Raw genomic sequence first — 22,020 nt, 5'->3', positions numbered from 1 at the left:
CATGACATCAAGTACACCCTTCATTTGAACAAAATATATATAGCAAAAAACAAAACATAGATTATGATAATTTGGAAAAAAGGAAAAAAAAAACAGTATTGTTCAATATAGAAAAAAACCTTTTCCAAACTTTGGAGAAACACGGGCAAAATAAAACGCAACACAGAATTCAATCTTTGTGTTTTGAAAACAATGAATCGAGGTTACCATTACTCCACACCAAGTATAACTGGACATGTTTGTATTCACTTGAACCATGTAAACGCACAAGATTTTTGACAGCTAACATTACTGAACTATGTTCCGGAGTCCGCCACTAACTTCTCACTTTTTTCACTTCAACACTAACAACAAAGACAATTACAGAAGACTTTAACAAACTAAGGTTTCACCATCCCAACAGACAGCAAACTCAGCAAATGTTTTCTTAACATCTACCCCAAGAAATAGGTGAGCAATCACTATGAGATATGTATAAATATAGATCATACCCTGAACACAAAGTATTTTACTTTAACCTTTCCCAGCTATTACAATAGTCCTCTGAGTTATTTCCTACCTTAGGACCCCAAATAGCAGGCGCAGGCCCCCCAGATACACTAGGCTGCATAAACTTTAAGGTCTCCCTCAGCCTTGTACACTTGACGTAATGTGCCATCAAGGATATCTAAACAACATAGTCGATGCAATAACATAATCAGAAACTCTAGATTTGAAGGAAATCTAGAACATAGATTAGAACATAGTTGCCGATACCAAATAGTCGAACTTCAAATTTGAGATGGAACTATAGTTGGTGTGATCCTCTGTTGCATGGGTACGCCCTAATTTCCTCTGTATCGCGTACCCGTGTCATGCGGACACGGATACGGACACGGACACGGACACCCGGACACAAGCAAAACAGTACCTAATTCGCAGATCTCGCCGTGTCCAAATCGTCGTACCCATGTCCAAACCAGACACTCTGTCCTGTACCCATGCAACATAACTGTGATCTCTTTGTGGGTGGTTGTGGGATGTGATGCGCTGGGTAATGAAAACAACGAACCGATGCACAATTACAAAATTAGTATAATTATTAGACTGATATTACGAGTTATTTATATCAGAATTTAGAATTATTAGGTTTACTTCTTTTTGTTGGTAAGACAGACCTCGAATAGTGGAGAGCATTGAGGTAGAAACCCTAGAATACCATCACTCCTTTGTGAATTGATCATCATTGCAATATCACCACTCTTTCTATCGAAGAAAACCCTAACAGCAAAAACAGCACAAGCCTAGAATTCAGGGTTGTGAATTTCTCCAAGTATATGGAGGGGTCAGTCCCTTATTTCTACAAGAAATTGGCCCCAAGGCCCAATTTTGGGGAAAATGAAGTCTAGAGGACCGCGGTTTTTGTGAGTAACTCACAAGGACAAATTTTGGAGAAAAGTAACTCACGGACCCACTATTTCAAAAATTAGTAACTCTCAAGGACAAAATAAGTTGGCCCCGCCTTTTTACATTTTTTAAAATGTCAGTTATACTCTTCCGTGAAAATAACCTTCGAGGACAAATGACCCGGATTTAAAATAAATATTTTCCAATTTTACCCTTTCTGTCATTTTACTATGAACAATGAATGTTCATACCTTCTGCTGGTGTATGAACAATGATTGTTTATATCCAAATAGGTGAATGTACCTTATACAATATATTGATGTATGAACAATGATTGTTTATATCTAAATAGGTGAATGTACCTTATACAATATATTGATGTACATTGAATGTTCACTATGAACATTGAATGTTCAATACCCAAAAGACTATGAACATTGATTGTTCATACCTAATCAATGTTCATACCCAAAGACTATAGACATCAAATGTTCATACCCAATCAATATTCATACCCAAGGACTATGAACATTGAATGTTCATACCTACCAATTGAAAAAAATTTAAAAGTAGTCATGAACAATGATTGTTCATGTTTGATGTATGAACACTTTTGATGTATGAACAATGATTTTACATACTCCCAAATAGGTATGAACAATCCATGTTCATAACTGGATCAATGTTCATACCTATTGGATTATTGTTTATAGCTCCAATAGGTATGAACACTCATTGTTCATAGCTAATATTTGTAATTGGGGGTATGAACAATGAGTGTTCACACCTGCTTAAATGTATGAACAATGATTGTTCATACTAAATACACCAGGTCGTTTCGTCTGGGCCGGGCCGTTAATTATTTCGCGTCAGGGGTATACTTGACATTTCATCTACCCGATCCGTTTTTTATTTCGCGTCAAGAGTATACTTGACCTTTCATCTACCTGGTCCTTATGAGTTACGAAAAAAAAAAGGTGTCCTTTAGAGTTACGTTTTCGGCAGTTTTGTCCTTGAGAGACACTCCCTGTTATTTCTAAGTATCGGGGTCGGTTGCATAACATAACATCGATAAGCGTGAACCTTTACGACACCAATGGTTAAACATGTGACAGTTAACAAAACACATTTTGGACACGGAACAAACACGTAATGCTGGTCCCCAAGTGTGAAACACGCTGCAATAGAAATTTAGAACCATATAAAAGCCGACCATCGTTTGGGGAGTACACTAACGCTAGACATTGGGTGCATAATACATTACCTTAACAAAATACAGAAGTTAAATAAACAAACCATATCATAAATCAACTTACAGTGATCTCCCACCCTAAAAATCTACTCTTACCAGCCATTAAGACTCCAGCCTGGTCACAAGATGCACGTAGACATTCAATCATCCGAAAAAGGTAGGGCCTTACCAAATTTCAGTATGTATGCGATTCCATAAATTGATGGCAGCTGCCAAATGGCTTAAATGTCTAGATATGTGTCTGTGACCACAAACAGGATAAATGTAAAAGTCAAATAGAAACCTTCTACTGGCATATGTATGATACAAAAAGAGAACACAGAATAATGGATAGTCGGATACTGGATCCCTATAACTCAATGCCAGAGAATTATGGTGCACAAACATAACCAGTTCTTAGCTGTAAGCTATCCATTTTTAATGGCAGAACACTATAGTCTATGGTGCTCAACGTTCAACATCTATTATATTTGTGAATAGTTCATCAGATTTCCTTTCATACTTGGATCCAGATGGATTTGAACCATCAACCACTTGACGAAGAGTGCTCTAACCATTTTGAGCTAATGAATCCATTAGAGAGCACACACTAACAAATATAGTTGCACAATTTATGTACTGAGGAGAATATTTGTTACCAAACAACTTTTGACTACTCGTAATTGGGGACATTTGTCCTCAACTGGTTTTGAAGTTAATAATTCACCGTTGCCTTTGCTTACTTTTGCTCCATTTCTGTAAAATTACCCAAAAGATCAGCTCCCTAAACGTCATAGCTTGCTTACCCTTTGAGAGAAGTAAATGACAGAAAGTTGAGGACCACAGCTGAGAAGGCGGACGACATTCCAATAGCCAGAGAGTGTTCCAGCGCAAACCTGTAAATAATATAAAGCAGAAGAAAGGGATAAATCATATAGCATAACAGTGATTGTTCCTTTTGTAACTCAAGAGACAAGATCAGTTTCATTTTAACCTTTTGCTATAACACCCAAGGAAATTTTTCACATCTTAAGAACTAAGATGTGACGAAAATAAATCAGAAGTATGTCCTTCTTATTCCAAGGATCTCTAAGATTTTTTTTTTCTTGTTATGAAATTTGAGATCACTCCAAGGAGAAATGTTCCTAAATTTATAATTATGTCAAATACACGATTAAAAAAGAAATCTTAGGGAAGAATAGATATGTTGGAGGCGAACCACTTTTAAGTAAGATAAAAAATTGTCTTTTTGTCGTACCTTTGTTCCCCCCATCAAGAAAAACTGGATCTAATATTTTTCATGTGGAAGTCTTACAATGGATGCCCATCTGACCCCTTCCCTTTCTCTTCTCTCCTTTTCTCTCAATTCACAATTTCTTTCCTTCCTTTGAGATTTTTTTCCGTTTACAATCTAAAATTGCTCCTGCTATTTCTCCTTCTCCTCCACAACCATCACTATTGAGCACTTCTCCTTCTCGGTCATATTGCTCTTCTCATCGTGATTTCTTTTCTGTTTCGCTCATGAACACCGCATCGCAGTATCGTATACTAGTATATTCCTAGCTAAGTCTGTTCACCTAATTAAAGTCTGCAAGAGCTTTAATTAGGAAATCACTTGGTCACGTATCACAAAAAAGATTACCTTAGAAACTGAGGCATATATGTTATCTTAGAAAAGCCTCCATCAATGACAACATAAACTCCATTGGTAATGGGAGATGGCCTGGCAGTGCTCTTTTAGATGCGATGTTGGTAGGTTATCAATAAAAACTATTTAAAAGGAAAATATAAGCAAGGATCAAGAGTAAGAATAAGGGCAAACGTTACATATTTCTCAATACTAAAAGTGCGGGATTTACCAACTCCATAGCACTTGGAAATGTTTGCTCACCCAAAAATCCTTGAGCAAAGTCGTCACAAATTTCTTATGGTCAGAGTGTCACACAATCATGGGCCTGTGAGTAGTTGGAAATATCACATGTTCTGCAGCAAAGAGTTCAATAAGGGCAAACGTTTAGATGTTCAAAAGAGACATTACTTGTAAGGAAACATGACATGGATCCAGTGTTCAAACTTTTACAGGCCACAACTCAATATTACATTATTGAGAACGCTAGCGCCAACTGGTGTATCCAGGTCAATGAATGGTGTGAGATCGCAATCACCCCAACTGACTCTTGCGACACAGTTAAAGTCCATTTCCAGGCAAGTAACCTAAAAACTGGGACAAACGTGATAAATACAGTTTTAACAGGCCACTCCCTAAATTATATTATTAATAAATGTTAAAAAAGCGGATTTACCAACTCCGCTAGCACTTGGAGATGTTTCCTCTCCCAAAAATCCTTGAGCAAAGTTGTCACAATTTTCTTAGGGACAGAGCCTCGTGTGATCATGGGCTTCTAAGGAATTGGAAATGTCTCACATAACCTGCAGCATAGAGTTCACTAAGGACAACTGTTATATATTTCATTAATCTACTTCAAATAAATAAATAGAATGTCAATTCATACAAAAGAGATACTTAGAAAGAAACATGGCATGGGACCAGTGTTAAAATTTCACAAGTCCAAACTCAATATTAGATATTAAGATTGCTATCAGCCTATCACCAATTGGTGTATCAGGGCCGATAAATGGAGCGAGATAGCTATCACCAACTGACTCTTGCAGTACAGTTAAAGTCCATTTCCATACAAGATAACCTAACAAAGTGGTATAAAATGTGACAAAAACAGATTTACAAGCCACTACTTAAAATTATATTATCAAAAATATGAAACAGAGAGGGTTTTAGTCCCAGAATCAAGACCACGGCAAGTCCTAGCAATACTCATGGAAGTTCAAGATTCTACCATTCTAAAATAATAGATTTAAGTAGATTCCAAGATACATGCTCCTCTATTAGATTTTAAAAGCACAGACCTGCATCCACAAAATCGTGTTTTCAGGGTCCGTGCTACCTCGGTAAAGGGGTCACACTTTTGTTTTTCTAACATTTAATAGTTTTTAATCTCAACCAACTTATATAGATATAAGTACAGAGATGGTAAATGCGTGTAGATGTACACACCATAGCTGAAGGCAAGTTACCACAAGACAACTGAGTAACTGACTCTCCTCACTGCAACCTTTGCATCATACCTGTGTGAATCTTGTTCGTACCTTTTAACCTCACACCTCCAATCTCCTCTGTCTCTTCTCGAAGATGAGACTCTCTCTCTTGTGAACCTTTCAGCTGAACCCGTTTAGGGCTGCCTACGTACCCCCGACTCTCCGGGGGATCAAGCTGTGCCGCCGTAGTTCTCTCCTCTCTCTCTTTTTCACATCTCCTTCTTTTCTATCGTAACCGCTCTCCTTTTCTCTAACTGTCCACCTCTCGCATTACTTATCGCGGACTGGATATTGTACACCTGACCCCGGTTTCACTATCTTGCATCTTCTTGAGTCACTGAACCCCTCCTTGCCACTATGTCTCTCTGGAGTCCACGTCCTTTAATGTTTCGCGGATCGATCCTATGCTCTCCCTCTCCCTTGTGCCTTATGTTACCTCCGCCCCATGAGGCGTGTCATCCCGATAGTCATGAATTTGGCCGATAGAGATGCCCCCTCTCGACCCCGGAACCACGCGACGAACTCTGTTCAGGGGTCCGAGATATCCTCTACTTACTTGATTCGCGATTCCTTACTCTAGTTCGCGATGGGTCTTTTCCCCTTGGCCCTCACTCTTCACAATCAATCATCATCTCTGCAAAGTGTCTCAATCAATCGGTTCTCGTACATAGAACTCATTAGAATATCCGCGAAGGGTCGCATCCCCTTCGCTCTCACTCTTCCAACTCACCTATTGTCCACGAAAGGTCTCACCCCCTTCGCACTTACTCATGGAACTCGATATCACGTCCTCAAAGGGCCTCATCCCCTCCATTTCTCTTTTGTAGAGCTCAACAATATATCCGCGAAGGGTCTCAACCCCTTCGCTCTTATTCGTAACAGTCAGCAACTCCATAAGGGTCTCATCCCATTCTCCACAGCGCTCTGTAACACTCCATATCATGTTCGTGAAGGGCTTCGTCCCCCCCCCCGCTCTTTGGCTTAGAGGCAATTCATTTTGCCCCAAGTTCGGAGGATTCCACGAGAGCTCATCCCCATCTCGGCTGGACCCCCAAGCGAAGGCTCATCCCCCACTCTCGGCTTATAGGCTCATTTTGCCCCAAGCTTGATTCGGACACCGCGGTCCACGAAGGACTCATCCCCGCTCTCGGGCTTATAGGCATGACTCATTTTGCCCCAAGCTTGATTCGACATCTGCGGGTCCACGAAGGGCTCATCCCCGCTCTCTCGGCTTATAGGCGCTCATTTTGCCCCCAAGCTTGATTCGGATTACTGCGATCCACGAAGGGCTCATCCCCCGCCTTTGGTTAGTCAGGTGAAGCTGATAGGGCGATTCGGCTTTGTCCCCAAGTTTGATTCGGACATCTAGCCCGCGAAGGGCTCATCCCCCCCGCTGTCTTTGATCAGCTGTGAAGCCTGATGGGGCAGCTCAATTTGCCCCCAAGTTATTTTCGTTCATATCCCAATACTCATGAAACAACTGGAAGAAGTATGCTCTCTATTTCATTGATATAACATTCAACCCAAACTATCATTCCTCAGCTCACTTAGCAATATGTAAAAGCAAGCTTCCTCTCTTTTAATTGAAAAACTAAACAAAGACTCCGAGGTTCTCCGTATAGCTAGTACGGGGCTCGACTCTGGTCTTACTCAATGTTATATCATGCAATACACATTTAATGGAGACAGTAAACTTTTTGACGACAATATAGTGTAGGCAAATAAGGTAGTAAATGAGGTGAGATGGATCCATCTCCCAATACCAGCTCAAACTCCGCTCGGTTCCATGGTACCGCAAGTCTTTCTCTTTCACTGTAACCTGAAACTTTCATGTTCGAGTATTGCACAAATAATACGTGAGTTTTAACGAGGAACATTAATTCAGCATACGTATTTGCATGCAAAGATAACGGTGATCATATGTTCCAAACGGTGTACAATCTGTCTTACCTGCGGTGTATAACCACGTTTCTCATTCATGGTCCGCGACCTCCTAGAAGCGACTAGGTTCGCGAATTACCACGAGGTCAGGGGACAACCCAATCTGTCCCCATATACATCTCTACCCAAAAACGGGACAAGGCTTGCTTGCCCCAATGTAACTTCCGACGGCCGAAACACTTCCGCCTATCGATTATGTACATGACGGTAAAATAAACCGGTTACTGCTTAATGTGTCTCTCTGCATCTCTCTGTAATTATCTTACTATTAAGTATTCGGACGCCTCAATCACGTTGATCTTAGTCTCAAACTCTCGGATCTCCTTGTTCCTTTGCCTCGAACAATGCATACTCGGCAATCAATTCTTGTTGGAGTAAAGCTTATTTCGAAAAGTAGGGTAGACACTATCAACACTATTCGCGTAATCAAGTTGACCTCTATCCGTTCCATATAACAACGGCAAAGGCGAAATGCTATCATAATCGGTTAAGCCTCAAGTATGTACATTAGTCCATGTATCGACTTCGATGTATGAACTATCTTAACACCACCTAAGTGCTTTCGACATCGGTGGATAATTAAATAAGAAGCTGAAATTGCTGCTTTACTTCCCTCTGATCGTTGCCGGATGTGCAAGAATGAAAACGGCGAAAGATACGATCAGGAATGACCATGTAAAAGCTTCTCTTAAGGTTTCCCTTGTTCTTGGAAAGATAAGCAGAAATCACGCGCGCAGTGTACCAGGACGCTGATATTTATCTCCTTGATGACCCTTTCAGTGCGGTTGATGCTCATACAGGCACCCAACTATTTGAGGAATGCCTGCTGGGAATTCTCAGAAACAAGAGCATCATTTACGTTACACATCAAGTGGAGCTTCTTCCTGCAGCTGACCTCATTCTGGTGATGCAAAATGGAAGAGTTGCACATGCTGGAAAGTTTGAAGAAAGTTGAAAATACAAGTAGAATTTCGCAAACACCAATATCAGACAGCGAAGCTGATACAGACACCACCACTAATATAGAACTTCTAAATAGTAAACAAGACTCCAAACATAATCTCTCTCCGGACGGCAGTGCGAGGAATGATCATGTCTCAATGTGCATGGCAAGTATTCGCCATTTTTGTTCCAGTGACTACAGTATGCGTATGGTACCAGCGATATTACGCACCCATTTCTAGAGAACTTGCTCGCTTTGCAGAATCACTTTCAGGAGCTGCTACAATCCGAGCCTTTGATCATGAATGCCGGTTCATCAATACAAATTTGGGACTCATCGATAACCACTCAAGACCATGGTTTCACAGTGTATCAGCTATGAAATGGCTTTCTTTTAGACTGAACCTCCTATCAAACTTTGTGTTTGCTTTCTCACTGGTTCTGCTTGTGAGCCTCCCTGAAGGAATAATCAAACTCCTCCAACAAATTTTCACTATCCACCCTTCACTCCTCCGTAACATAGCTGTTGGCCGTAAGTAAACATTCCCACCAAAAGTCAAACAAATTCCCATCTTCCGGAATATTTCGATTCACTCCACAAACAGAAAAAATCTCATTTTTGTTTCCAAACATATCAAACAAAACACAGTGAAATTAAACATAACTGAGTTAAGAAGAAGAAGAAGTTTTGCAGTCATTAGGAGTGAGCTGTCACACTCGTCTCTCTGTTTTAGTGAGTGAGTCGAGGAGAGGAAGAACAAAAGATAAAAAGGTCTGTTTCTGTGTTACCGAAGTTTGAGGAATGGAATCTTGAGCGGAATAGGAAAAATAGCTCTCTTTGTAGCTGGTCTCTTTTTTCGTTCATCTCAGAATGTGAAGGAAAGATCATAATCGTTCCCCACAGACGACGCCAGAGAGTCTCATCTTCGAGAAGAGACAGAGGAGATTAGAGGTGTGAGGTTAAAAGGTACGAACAGGGAGATTGGAGGTGTGAGGTTAAAAGGTACGAACAGGGTTCACACAATGGCGTCGTCTGTGGGGAACGATTATGATCTTTCCTTCACATTCTGAGATGAACGAAAAAAGAGACCAGCTACAAAGAGAGCTATTTTTCCTATTCCGCTCAAGATTCCATTCCTCAAACTTCGGTAACACAGAAACAGACCTTTTTATCTTTTGTTCTTCCTCTCCTCGACTCACTCACTAAAACAGAGAGACGAGTGTGACACCACTCCTCTAATGACCGCAAAAAACTTCTTCTTCTTCTTAACTCGGTTATGTTTAATTTCACCGTGTTTTGTTTGATATGTTTGGAAACAAAATGAGATTTTTCTCGTTTGTGGAGTGAATCGAAATATTCCGGAAGATGGGAATTTGTTTGACTTTTGGTGGGAATGTTTACTTACGGCCAACAGCTATGTTACGGAGGAGTTAAGGGTGGATAGTGAAAATTTGTTGGAGGAGTTTGATTATTCCTTTAGGGAGGCTCACAAGCAGAACCAGTGAGAAAGCAAACACAAAGTTTGATAGGAGGTTCAGTCTAAAAGAAAGCCATTTCATAGCTGATACACTGCGAAACCATGGTCTTGAGTGGTTATCGATGAGTCCCAAATTTGTATTGATGAACCGGTATTCATGATCAAAGGCTCGGATTGTAGCAGCTCCTGAAAGTGATTCTGCAAAGCGAGCAAGTTCTCTAGAAATGGGTGCGTAATATCACGGTACCATCACGCATCTTTTGTAGTCATCGGAACAAAAATGGCGAATACTTGCCATGCACATTGAGACATGATCATTCCTCGCACTGCCGTCCGGAGAGAGATTATGTTTGGAGTCTTGTTTACTATTTAGAAGTTCTATATTAGTGGTGGTGTCCTCAGACGCCTTCATTTCCGATATTGGTGTTTCGCGAAATTCTCTACTTGTATTTTCAACTTTCTTCAAACTTTCCAAAGATGTGCAACTCTTCCATTTTGCATCACCGAATGAGGTCACCGCGCAGAAGAAGCTCCACTTGATGTGTAACGTAAATGATGCTCTTGTTTCTCGAGAATTCCCGGCGGCATTCCTCAAATAGTTGGGCCCCATTATGAGCATCAACCGCGACCGAAAAGCGGTCATCAAGGAGATAAATATCGGTCTGGTACATCATCGTGGCGTGATTTCTCTTATCTTTCCAAGAACAAGGGAAACCTTAAGAGAAGCTTTTACATGGTCATTCCCCGACCGTATCTTTCGCCGCTTTTCATTCTTGCACATCCGCAACAATCAGGGGAAGTAAAGCAAAGAATTTCAGCTTTTACTCAATTATCCACCAATGTCGAAAGCACTTAGGTGGTGTTAAGATAGTTCATACATCGAAATCGGATACATGGACGAATGTACATACCGGTGCTTAACCGATTATGATAGCATTCTCTTCTTTGTTGTTATATGGAACGATATAGAGGTCAACTTGATTACTGCAATAGTGTTGATAGTGTCTACCCTACTTTCGAAATAAGCTTTACTCCAACAAGAATTGATTCGCCGAAAGTATGCATTGTTTCGAGGCAAAGGAACAAGGAGATCCGAGTTTGAGACTAAGATCGACAGATTGGAGTCGTCCGAATACTGAATAGTAAAATAATTACGGAGATATCGCGAGACACACCGCGTAACCGGTTTTATTTTACCGTCATGTACATAATAGATAGACGAGTAGTGACTTCGGCATCAGCCAGAGAAGTTACACCGGGGGCAAGCAAGCCTTGTCCCCGCCTTGGGTAGATGTATATGGGGACAGATTGGGTTGTCCCTGACCTCGCGTGGTACTCCGCGAACCTAGTCGCTTCTAGAAGTCGCGGACCATGAATGAGAAACGTGGTTGTACAATCGCAGGTAAGACAGGCATTGTACACCGTTTGGAACATATGATCGCCGCTTATCTTTGCATGCAAATACGTATCTTTGAATTAATGTTCCTCGTTAAAACTTACGTATTATTTGTGCAATACTTTCGAACATGAAAGTTTCGTTCTGATGAAAGAGAAAAGACTTGCATGGAACGCGGAACCGAAATGGAGTTTGAAATTTGGTATTGGGAGATGGATCCATCTCACCCTCATTTACTACCTTATTTGCCTACACTATATTGTCGTCAAAATATTTACCGTCTCCATTAAATGTGTATTGCATGATATAACATTGAGTAAGACCAGAGTCGAGCCCCGCACTAGCTATACGGGAGAACCCCGAGTCTTTGTTTAGTTTTTCAATTAAAAGAGAGGAAGCTTGCTTTTACATATTGCTAAGTGTTTTGAATGATAGTTTGGGTTGAATGTTATATCAATGAAATAGAGAGCATACTTCTTCCAAATTGTTTCATGAGTATTGGGATATGAACGAAAAATAACTTCAGGGGCAAATTGAGTCACCCCATCAGCTTCACACCGGTGACCAAAGACAATGGGGGATGAGCCCTTCGCGGGCTAGATGTCCGTATCAAAATTGGGAGCAAACTGAAGCCAGAGAGCGGGGGGGATGAGCCCTTCGTGGACCGCAGTGTCCGAATCAAGCTTGGGGCAAAATGAGTTGCCTATAAGCCGCAGAGCGGGGATGAGCCTTTCGTGGACCGCAAAATCCGAATCAAGCTTGGGTAAAATGAGTGCCTATAAGCGGAGCTGGGATGATGAGCCCTTCGCCGACCGCGCAGGTGTCCGAATCAAGCTTGGGCAAAATGAAACCTATAAGCCGAGACCGGGGAGGACGGCCGAAGCCGCCGCCAAACATGATATGGAGTGTTACGAGAGCGCCGTGGAGAATGGGATGAGACCCTTATGGAGATGCCGACCGTTACGAATAAGAGCCGGGCGGGTTGAGACCCTTCAGCGGATATATTGAGCTCTACAAAAGAGAAAACGGAGGGATGAGGCCCCTTTGAGGGCGTGATATCGAAGTTCCATGAGTAAGTCGCGAAGGGTGGTGAGACCTTTAAGTGGACAATAGGTGAGTTGGAAGAGTGAGAGCAAAGGGGATCGACCGCTTCATGCGGATCTAATGAGTTCTATGTACGAGAACCGATTGATTGAGACACTTTGCGAGATGATGATGATTGATTGGAAGAGTAAGGGCCAAAGGAAAAAAGACCCATCGCGAACTAGAGTAAGGAATCGCGAATCAAGTAAGTAGAGGATATCTCGGACCCCGAACGAGTTCGCCGTGGTTCCGGGTCGAGAGGGGCATCCAGATCGGCCAAATTCATGACTATCGATGACACGCCTCATGGACGGAGGTAACATAAGGCACAAAAGGAGAGAGAGCATAGGATCCAAATCCACAAACATTAAAGGGACGTGGACTCCAAAGAGACATAGTGGCAAGGAGGGGTTCAGTGACTCAAGAAGATGCAAGATAGTGAAACCGGGGTCAGGTGTACAATATCTAGTCCGCGATAAGTAATGCGAGAGGTGGACAGTTAGAGAAAAGGAGAGCGGTTACGAGAGAAAAGAAGGAGATGAGAATAAGAGGGGCGGTTACGAGAGAGAGAGAAAAAGAGAGATGGGAAGAGAGAGAGGAGAGGAGGAGAGAACTACGGCGGCACAGCTTGATCCCCCGGAGAGTCGGGGGTACGTAGGCAGCCCTAAACGGGTTCAGCTGAAAGGTTCACAAGAGAGAGAGTCTCATCTTCGAGAAGAGACAGAGGAGATTGGAGGTGTGAGGTTAAAAGGTACGAACAGGGTACAATACCCATTTCTTATGTATCTCTTGCCTAGTGTGGATCATTACCATCTCAGCCGCATCCAACCTAAACACATCAGTCTTAACTCTCCTCTACATTTTGAATGTTCAATTGATATCTTCTCTGAAAAGCCTCCCTTGTCCCTTGCTATAATATTTGTCTAAACTTGGTGCTTGATTGCGTCCAGTTATATTTGTAAGAAGTAAGAGGTTCATGTTTTATCAAATTGAATAAACTAAAAACCATGAACTCAAGTGAGAGGGGAGGATATTAGCAATATTCTCTGTCAAAAGTATATATGATAACTCAAGTGAGTTTTTTTAAAAAGAAGCAGAAAAACACGCAAAAGTTTTAGAAAAGAAGGCAAAATTTTAAAACAAAGGAAAAACAATTTATTTGTATGTAAGAGGTGCATGTTCCAAACCAGTTGATATACAAAGGACATATCACTGATTAGATTTCTAAAAGGAAGTATCATGGATTTATTTCATTTGCAAAAAAATAAAAATAAATAAAGAAAAAGGGATGAATTTGTCCAGACTTTTAAAAATTGTGAATTTCTGTTTGAAAACAAATATTACTTAGCTTATATTCTCTGTCAAATGTGTTTCAGCAATAGGTGACAAAAAGGTTTTCAAACAAGAAGCACAAGAGGAATATTTTGAAAGTTTGGTGTTTACAAGTGACTGATTAAGATAGCTTTGACGAGCAAGTCTCACATGACGCAAAAAAATTCCATGAAGTAGGAAAGCAAAATATTCCTCCACGCCCCTCACGCAATGAATTCTTCCGTAGAAAAATTTACAAGCGTAGAAAATACCTTTGCAAATGCTTCTTATTACTACATGAAAATATTCTACTACCAAGGGAGATGTACAAGCAAATATCCCCTAAGGAGTAAGTTGTAAAAGGTAAGAGGACTTTTGAAATCATGGAGACTATAGATTTCTTTTATTTTATTGAAGAAAACATTTTTTGGAAAACATAGGCAGAAAACAGTGAGTTTCTTTTTTGTAAACATTGAGTTTTTTTTTTAAGAAGTCTCTTTTTCGATAATATTTTAGTAGAGGAAAACCATTGGTCAGCATGATATAGAAAAATATATGATTCTTTTTCAAAAAGCAAAATATGTATTGTAAAACAAACTGAAGAAAAAAAAACAATGGATCCTTGTTTTGAAATCATCAGATTAAAAAAAATTAGCCTTCACAAAAATGAAAATATATACAAGACTGATTATGGGGGCAGGGAGCTAATCTTTGTTTCAAAAGAAGTATGTGTGGCTGTAACCAAATTTTCGTGCTCTCTGAGATGTTTGCTCTCCCCACAATCCTTCAATAAGATTGTAAAACGTTTCCTATGTCTTAGGGCATTAGTATTCTTTCTAGTATTATGGGCTAATGACGAAACTAAAATAATCATAGTATATATACAGCACATGATGCATTAAGTAAGACCCTTATATAGTTCAATTACCCACTTATAGCAAACGAAATGTGAAAACATACCAGAATGGTGGTAGATTTTGAAAGAGCTGCCACGGTCTTCAAAATCCTCCATCTGACATACCTCGAGTACATTTTTAGGCGGGACAAACTAATGAAAAGGAAAAACACAAGTAAATAACAACCAACAGTTGATTACTCTATTATTATTGAGAGAATTATGACGGGCAAAACAAGTTACATGAAGTAGTAGGAAAGCCAATTGCCAAGTTGAATCCTTCCATAAAAGAAATTCACATTAGGAAATGCATGTAAGTATTCTACTACCAAGTGAGATGTACCTGCAAAAGACACCTTAATAAGAGTAAGTTGAAATATTTCAGAAGCACACGTAAAACGTTTTCTTCTCGCTTTTTAAAAACAAACAATTGTACTAGTATACTGCTATGCAGTGGGGGCGTGAGCGGAGAATTGAAGGCGTGGAGAGTGGAGAGGGAGGAGTGGAGAGTGGAGAGGGAGAGATTGAAAGGGCGTGGAGAGGGAGAGGGAGAGGAAGACGAAGATGAGGACAGACAGAAACCAACCAAAAACATTTTGGCCACATACCCCCCCCCCCCCCGGCCTAGAACGTTCGCTCCGCTCACTTGAATATAGGAGAATATATTAGAACATACCTTAACTTATTTCAACTTTTCAAGATTCAATACAATGTTTTAGAGCCACCGCCTGAGACTTCCTTCTACCTTTGTCAGCTCGGAATTGCCCATAAACTAACTTGCATGTCAAACCATTTGGCATAAAGCCAAGTTTCAGCATTTTATTCTGTAGCTCTAGGGACTTCAACACATCACCTTCCTCACTGCATACTTCTATTAGTGCATTGTAACTTTCAATATTCCAGACCAAAATAGGTCAACATTGACTCTGCAATGTGAAGATTCCTTTATTTAGAACAACCACTTACAACGCCTTGCAAATAGCAGAATTTGGAAGCAGATCAGTTCAACAAGCTCTTTCATCATTAACTCTCTTTAACACTTCTATGTAGTCAACACAAGGAACTTCTCAGAACTCTGTAAGTCAACAAATCAGGTTTCAAACCCTTTTCGATCGTCTCAGTCTTCAACGATAGTGCCTCAGTCAAAACCATCATATTTGCAGAAGCACTATATCAATTCATGATCATACATTTCTAAAGAAGGCTCAGTGCCTCAGTCAGACCATTCTTCTGATTCTTCTCAAAAGACTCTTTGCTGCATGCTGCTTGTTTTCTTGACACAAAGCAACTCCAAGATAGTTGTATACCTCCAGAGGTATTAAAACCTTTAATTATTGAAATTCCACAACCAAACATGAAGAGGAAAACAACTTGCCCACTTTGTAATATCCTTCGACAAGCAAACGACAAGTGTTACTGTCCAGTAACAACTAACAACCTATGCTGGATAATTTCAACATACAACTTGGCTTCTTGCATTCTCCCTTCCTTGCAATAGCCAGATATAAGAGAATTATACGCCAAAACATCGGGACTAAGCGTCTAACAATCATCTCAAATATAGTAACTGGTGAGTAAAGGCCAACACGTTTGAATAAGACTAGCTAGGTATTCAAACATGTTAAAACATATCAAGGAGACTGATGCAGGGTGAATAAAGTAAAAAAAATGAGTTTCTGTTTTAATTATCTTTCCGAGTCCAAGACCTCAATAAGATTTTATCTTTTGGTAAACGGGCAATGTATTACCTTTATTTCTTACTACTAACACCGTAGGGAAATAGAAAATGCCCAGCTACAGGTTTCAAACTTTCTTTAATATAAGTTTACAGGGTAAGCTTAAAGGGAATGTTTAGCAACTGGTGAGATGATTTAGAAAAATGAATAGACTAGATGATAACTACAATAATCTAACTAAAAGGAGATTAACATCTGTGACTAGCAAACCACTAACCTACCAAATGCTATCACAAGCCAAAATAAGAAAATGGAACTCCCAATTGATATGAAAATAAAAACCAGGGGACACTTGAGAAAGTTCAGTAACTATGGGTCCCCAATCAAATACTTCAGACTCTGCCCAAACTTTATAAGGATGTGTTAACAGCTTAAAAGCATGTGCTACCAGCTTGAGCTTCCCATGACATTACCCACACCCTAAATCGAGTTCTCAACTTGATGAAAATGAGGGAAAGAACAGCAATAACTTCCAAATTTCCCCCAAATAACTTCAGAATTCTACTGATGAGACTATTAACACCACTCCACACTTTGAAACCAAAATGAGAGCAACAAGCAAGCTACAAATGTGAAGAACTAACTGAAAAGAAGATGATGCGAATTTGGGATTAAAATCTTAAGGCCAATGAGAAAAAAAGAGTTATAATAGTAGGAGAACTCAAAGTCCCCTTCAATCACTTTCTTTTGATAGATAAGACATGCTTACTGATATAGCCAAGGCTAAAAAAAAAAATTGCATTGATCCCCTTCAATCACATTTACTTTGAGCCCACATAACTTCTTTAAAGATTACAAAACTCCCTATTAGGTTCTGTTTTGAGCATTAAAACACCTCATTCTATTAGGAATTACAAACTTCCATCATCAAATCAAATCCCATTTTTCCACATTCTCACTTCTTTTATTTTATTTTTTTTGTTTTGTTTTGTTTTTCTAATATTATTGTGGCTTAAGCCTCAAGCCGCATAGAGGCAGAGAGCCATGAGGCTTTGATGCGTTTTTTTAAACCCTAAATATAACCAAAAGGATTACATCAACCTTAACACATTAGCAATAGACAAAACTCTTAAACCACGTATGCACCCAAAAATACCCACCTAAACTAGATTACAAATATAAGACCACCACTGACCCCCACTCTGCTGCAAGTACAGCTAGATGAAGGAACCTCAACAGAGCTTCCTTCCACCTGCACTCCATCCCCGTCCTCATAAATACTCATAATCAGGCTGTTGTCTTGTTCCCCAGCAGACCAGTATCTCCCTGAATGCTCTCCTATCCACATCCCTCTACACCTTCTCCTACATTGGTTCAACCATAGTCACGGATAGAGATGACAAAATAAAAGTTACTGACCCCCTACCTACAAATTGCCTCATTTAATTGTATGGGCCAAGCCCATCAACATATCCTCTACTTCTTAAATTTGACGTCCAACTAATATAGCATAGCATAGAATCTCCTTCAGTCATCGATATCCGTCTCCTTTGTTTTCCACAAATGAGTCCCCACCAATGATTTTTGCTTCAAATTGGATATCTACAAATCCATGTACAAACCAAAATTTTCACAAACATGTATAACGGGCAGTAGGAGCTCCAAACAACAAGAAATTGACCCAAATCTCGAATCAGAAAGGTAGACTCAAAATCCTCAACTAAGGGTCTAAAGTGCAATGAAGATATGGCCTCACTTTTCAGTTTTCACTTATACATAGAGATAGGGAAACTGTAAGTGTAAAGTCGAATACTGTGGTAAGGGTGACTGTAAATGTTGTATGCGTAATGGATTTCCACCCTTTGGTCACTACTCTTTAACTTTCAATTTAATTGTCTTAGCATAAGACTTCCAATCAGACTTGTCTTAGTCTTTCTTCTTTCAGTTGATCAGTTCTCTTTCATGCTTGACGGTTGTTGTTTTACTAAGGCTTTATCTAGAGTTCATTGATACACATACTCACTACTATAATCTATTTCTAGCAAGTATTTTGATTTAGAGTGAATTTCTGTCACCAACGTCATCATCTCACTTTATTCCATCTTAATATCTACTCTTCTGTCAGCAACTCTAAACCACATTTTTACCATCAATCAACAAACTTAATGTGTGAATGTGTGTTTTGCTAAATATCCATATTCCAATATCATTTAAAACCAATTATATAAATCAAACTCAATATACAATGATGTTTTCCTAATATGATATTGCATTGAGAAATCTAGAGCACAACAACACATTAAAAAATAAAATAAAAATCAGAATGTACCTTTAGCTCCTTTCAAGATTTAATAGGAGTTTCTACAGACACTACTTCAACCTTCCTTTTATCATTGCAGGCTCGGGATAGCCCATAAATTAAAGACTTGCATGTCATACCATTTGGAACAAAGCCAAGTTTCAGCATTTTATCCTGCAGCTCTAGGGATTTCAGCACATTAACTTCCTCACTCCATACTTTTATTAGTACATTGTAACTTCCGATATCATAAATTTGCAACTCCAGGGCAAAGTAGATCAATATTGACTCTGCATTGTGAAAACTCCTTTCTTTACAATATCCATTTACCAATGCCTTGCAGATATCAGAATCGGGAACCAGATCCGTTCCAACCAGCTCTTTCATCATAAACTCTCCCTCAGCAGTTCTATGTAGCTTACATAAAGAACTTATCAGAATTCTGTAAGAGAACAAATCAGGTTTCAAACCCTTTTCGATCATCTCATCCTTCAACGAGAGTGCTTCAGTCAAACCATCAGACTTGCACAAACATTGTATCAACTCATTATACATTTCTAAAGAAGGCTCACACCCATCTATGACCATTCTTCTCAAAAGGCTCTTTGCTGCATGCGGCCTGTTTTCTTGACACAAAGCCACTCCAAGATAATTGTATACCTCCAGAGGTATTAGAACTCCTAATCTTTGAAATTCCACAACCAAATTCAAAGAAGAAAGCAACTTACCCACTTTACCATATCCTTTGACAAGCAAATGACAAGTGGTACTGTCCGGTGACAACCCTCGCTGAATCATTTCACGATACAACGACTTGGCTTCTTGCATTTTCCCTTCCTTGCCATATCCACAAATAAGAGAGTTATATGCCAAAGTATCGGGACTGAATCCTCTATCAATCATCCTATGGAATAACTGATGAGCCTCTTTCACCTTCCCTTGATCACAAAGACCTTTCATTAAAACAGTATAAGTAACCAAATCTGGTGGCACAAACCTCCTATACATAATCTTATACAAATAAAATGCGTCGTCCAACCTCCCCTTCCTACAATAACTTTTAATAAGTGTATTATACGTCACAACATCCGGCTCAAATCCTTCTTCCTCCATCTTTTCCAAAAACTCATTTACCTTTCCAGCATCCCCATCTTTACACAACACGTGAGTCAATATATTAAACGTATATGAATTAGGTGTAATCTCCACTCTCCCCATCTCATTATAAACTTCCCAACACAAATCTACACGATCCGACTTCAACAACCCATTCAAAAGACAGTTACAAGCACTAACATCAGGAACTAATCCCATCCCAATCATTTTCTTATAAACTTTCAAACCGTCTTTCACATTACCCGTTTTAACATAAGCTTTTATAAGCATGTCGAAAACTATCACACTCCAATTACATACTTGAGAACACAATACCAACTTGTCGAAAACATCATCATCATTACATTCTATCTCAATCACTTGACATAATAACTTCATTGCCAAATGGAACTTTCTAGACCAAGTTAAAATATGTAGAATGACACAGTAGTTAGTAACAGTAAGTCTAATATTTAAATAATTTCTTACCCAAGTGAAAAAACGAAAAGAAGTTACAGGGTCAGACTGACATCTTAGCAAAACCCGAGTAATTTCATCACTGCCCAAGTGAGGAACAACCTGTTTTTTAAAGTCAAGGGAAGTGAGTTGAGTGTTGTTGTTGTGTTTGAGGTGTGAGCATATAAGGTTGACTATTTTGTTTGGGTTTTGAGTTTGAGGGAGGAGATTGTAAAGTGGGTTTGTAATGAGCAGTGGTTTTGATAGTGTGATGGTTTGTAGTGAACAAGTGGAAAATTCAATAATAATTTGAGGGAAAAAGGGAAATGGGTTTTTCCTTTTAATGAATGAAGGTTTATACATAATGGTAGTGCGAGTGAACTGGGGTTGTTAAAAACTTTTTTCTGTTGCTGCTCGAAAAACCTGTTTATGTGCCCAAAATAGTTTGGACTCTCTTAACCAATGAAGGTTTAGGTGCCGGCCTATTTTTATTTCTTTTTTCGAGAAAATACACAAATCATAGTCCTGGAAAACGCTTGCTCCTTATAAGAGCATTTGCAATGCAGGTGATAGTTTTCACCCCTCTATCACCGATTCACTTTTCATTTATCACCAACCCAGTCAATCTTGGGCCTAAAAATCTCTGGACGGGGATGTTGGATTCTGGATAAAAATGAAAAAACACTCGAAAGAAACATCCATGACCATTTGAAAAAAAACCGAAAAAATGTCTCTAACATCCCAAAAACATTTTTAAAAAAAACCTAGGCTTAATCCAACATCCCGTCCGGCATCCTGAAAACTCATTTTCTCCTTGTTTTGAAGTCCTATCACCGATTTATCACCCAAAGATGCATAATAAAGTAGGTGATTAATCACTTCCCCCCTCATCGCGCGTGCATAACAAATAGAATCCGCCCTATCACCGCATTGAAGAAACATTACCAATAGGTGATAAACAAGAGCCAGAACAAAGAGATAAAAATATCCATGTTGGATTCCAGACCCATAAAATTGAAAAAAGATCTCGCCGAAAATGAAACATCCCGTCCCTCAAATTTAAAAAAAAAAAAAAAAAAACCATACAAATCATGCGAGACGGAATCTAACATCCCGGCCCAAAAAAAACCCAAAAGATTTTTAAAAAAAACACGCAGAAAATCCAACATCCCGTCCGGTTAATAACAAGTCGATGATAAACTATGGAAGGTTTCACCTTGTTTTGAACTAAGTTACTATCACCGAAGTTTATCACCCAAAGATTGCATAAAGACTTTTAGAGGAAAGTAGGTGATAGTTATCATTCCCCCTCTATCACCTGCATTGCAAATGCTCTAAGAACTCAACCAAATTAGCACGGATTCACAATTTCACATAAGTCAATCTTGGGCCTTCTCTAACGATTCTGGATAATGAAATTATGAAAGTATGTAATCCATGACCATTTGAAATTGTCTCATACTAACCGTTCTTAAATCTTAAGAGGGCATCCTATGACCATTTGCTCCTTGTAAGTCCAATCCTAATTCCCTATGCATAATAATATGCATTATTGCTAGTTCATAACAAAGAATCCGCCCGCATTCCCCATTGAAGAAGCATTACCAATAGGCAAGACACAGAACATAGAGCCAAGCATTCCACATTGAATGTCAGACCCTAATATCACAAAGAAGATCTGCCGAAAAACTCAGACACATGAAAACCCTCAAGTTTA

At 39.5% G+C, this 22,020-nt stretch overlaps 1 protein-coding gene across 14 annotated transcripts; it reads right to left on the bottom strand.

Annotated features, from left to right (window-relative positions):
- Nucleotides 1-2,490: 2,490 nt before the first annotated feature.
- On the bottom strand, nucleotides 2,491-20,795 carry LOC147523878 (Pentatricopeptide repeat (PPR) superfamily protein). Of its 14 annotated transcripts, none has more exons than XR_015217765.1 (7): nucleotides 18,783-20,795; nucleotides 15,021-15,120; nucleotides 14,843-14,930; nucleotides 4,718-5,047; nucleotides 4,509-4,600; nucleotides 3,876-4,387; nucleotides 2,491-3,513 (listed from the first exon to the last, which is right to left on the bottom strand). XR_015217765.1 is itself a non-coding variant. In XM_086600450.1 (2 exons), the coding sequence occupies exon 1, from the start codon at nucleotides 20,664-20,666 to the stop codon at nucleotides 18,795-18,797; it is 1,872 nt and encodes a 623-aa protein (XP_086456576.1). In that variant the 5' UTR covers nucleotides 20,667-20,795; the 3' UTR covers nucleotides 15,394-16,261; nucleotides 18,783-18,794. The 14 variants fall into 14 exon arrangements, 1 of the variants encoding a protein (XP_086456576.1); XR_015217761.1 differs by having other exon boundaries at nucleotides 4,921-5,047; XR_015217754.1 differs by having other exon boundaries at nucleotides 3,876-4,600.
- Nucleotides 20,796-22,020: the final 1,225 nt, after the last annotated feature.

Source organism: Coptis chinensis, chromosome 1 (assembly GCF_015680905.1).
Source record: "Coptis chinensis isolate HL-2020 chromosome 1, ASM1568090v1, whole genome shotgun sequence".
Lineage (NCBI taxonomy): Eukaryota > Viridiplantae > Streptophyta > Magnoliopsida > Ranunculales > Ranunculaceae > Coptis > Coptis chinensis.
Note: the sequence above shows the minus strand (reverse complement) of the source record. Positions and strands in the feature narration are given on the sequence as shown.

Bases quoted from the DNA above. Each gene is read 5' to 3' on its own strand.
- LOC147523878 (XM_086600450.1), bottom strand. From the start codon at position 20,666: ATGTATAAACCTTCATTCATTAAAAGGAAAAACCCATTTCCCTTTTTC.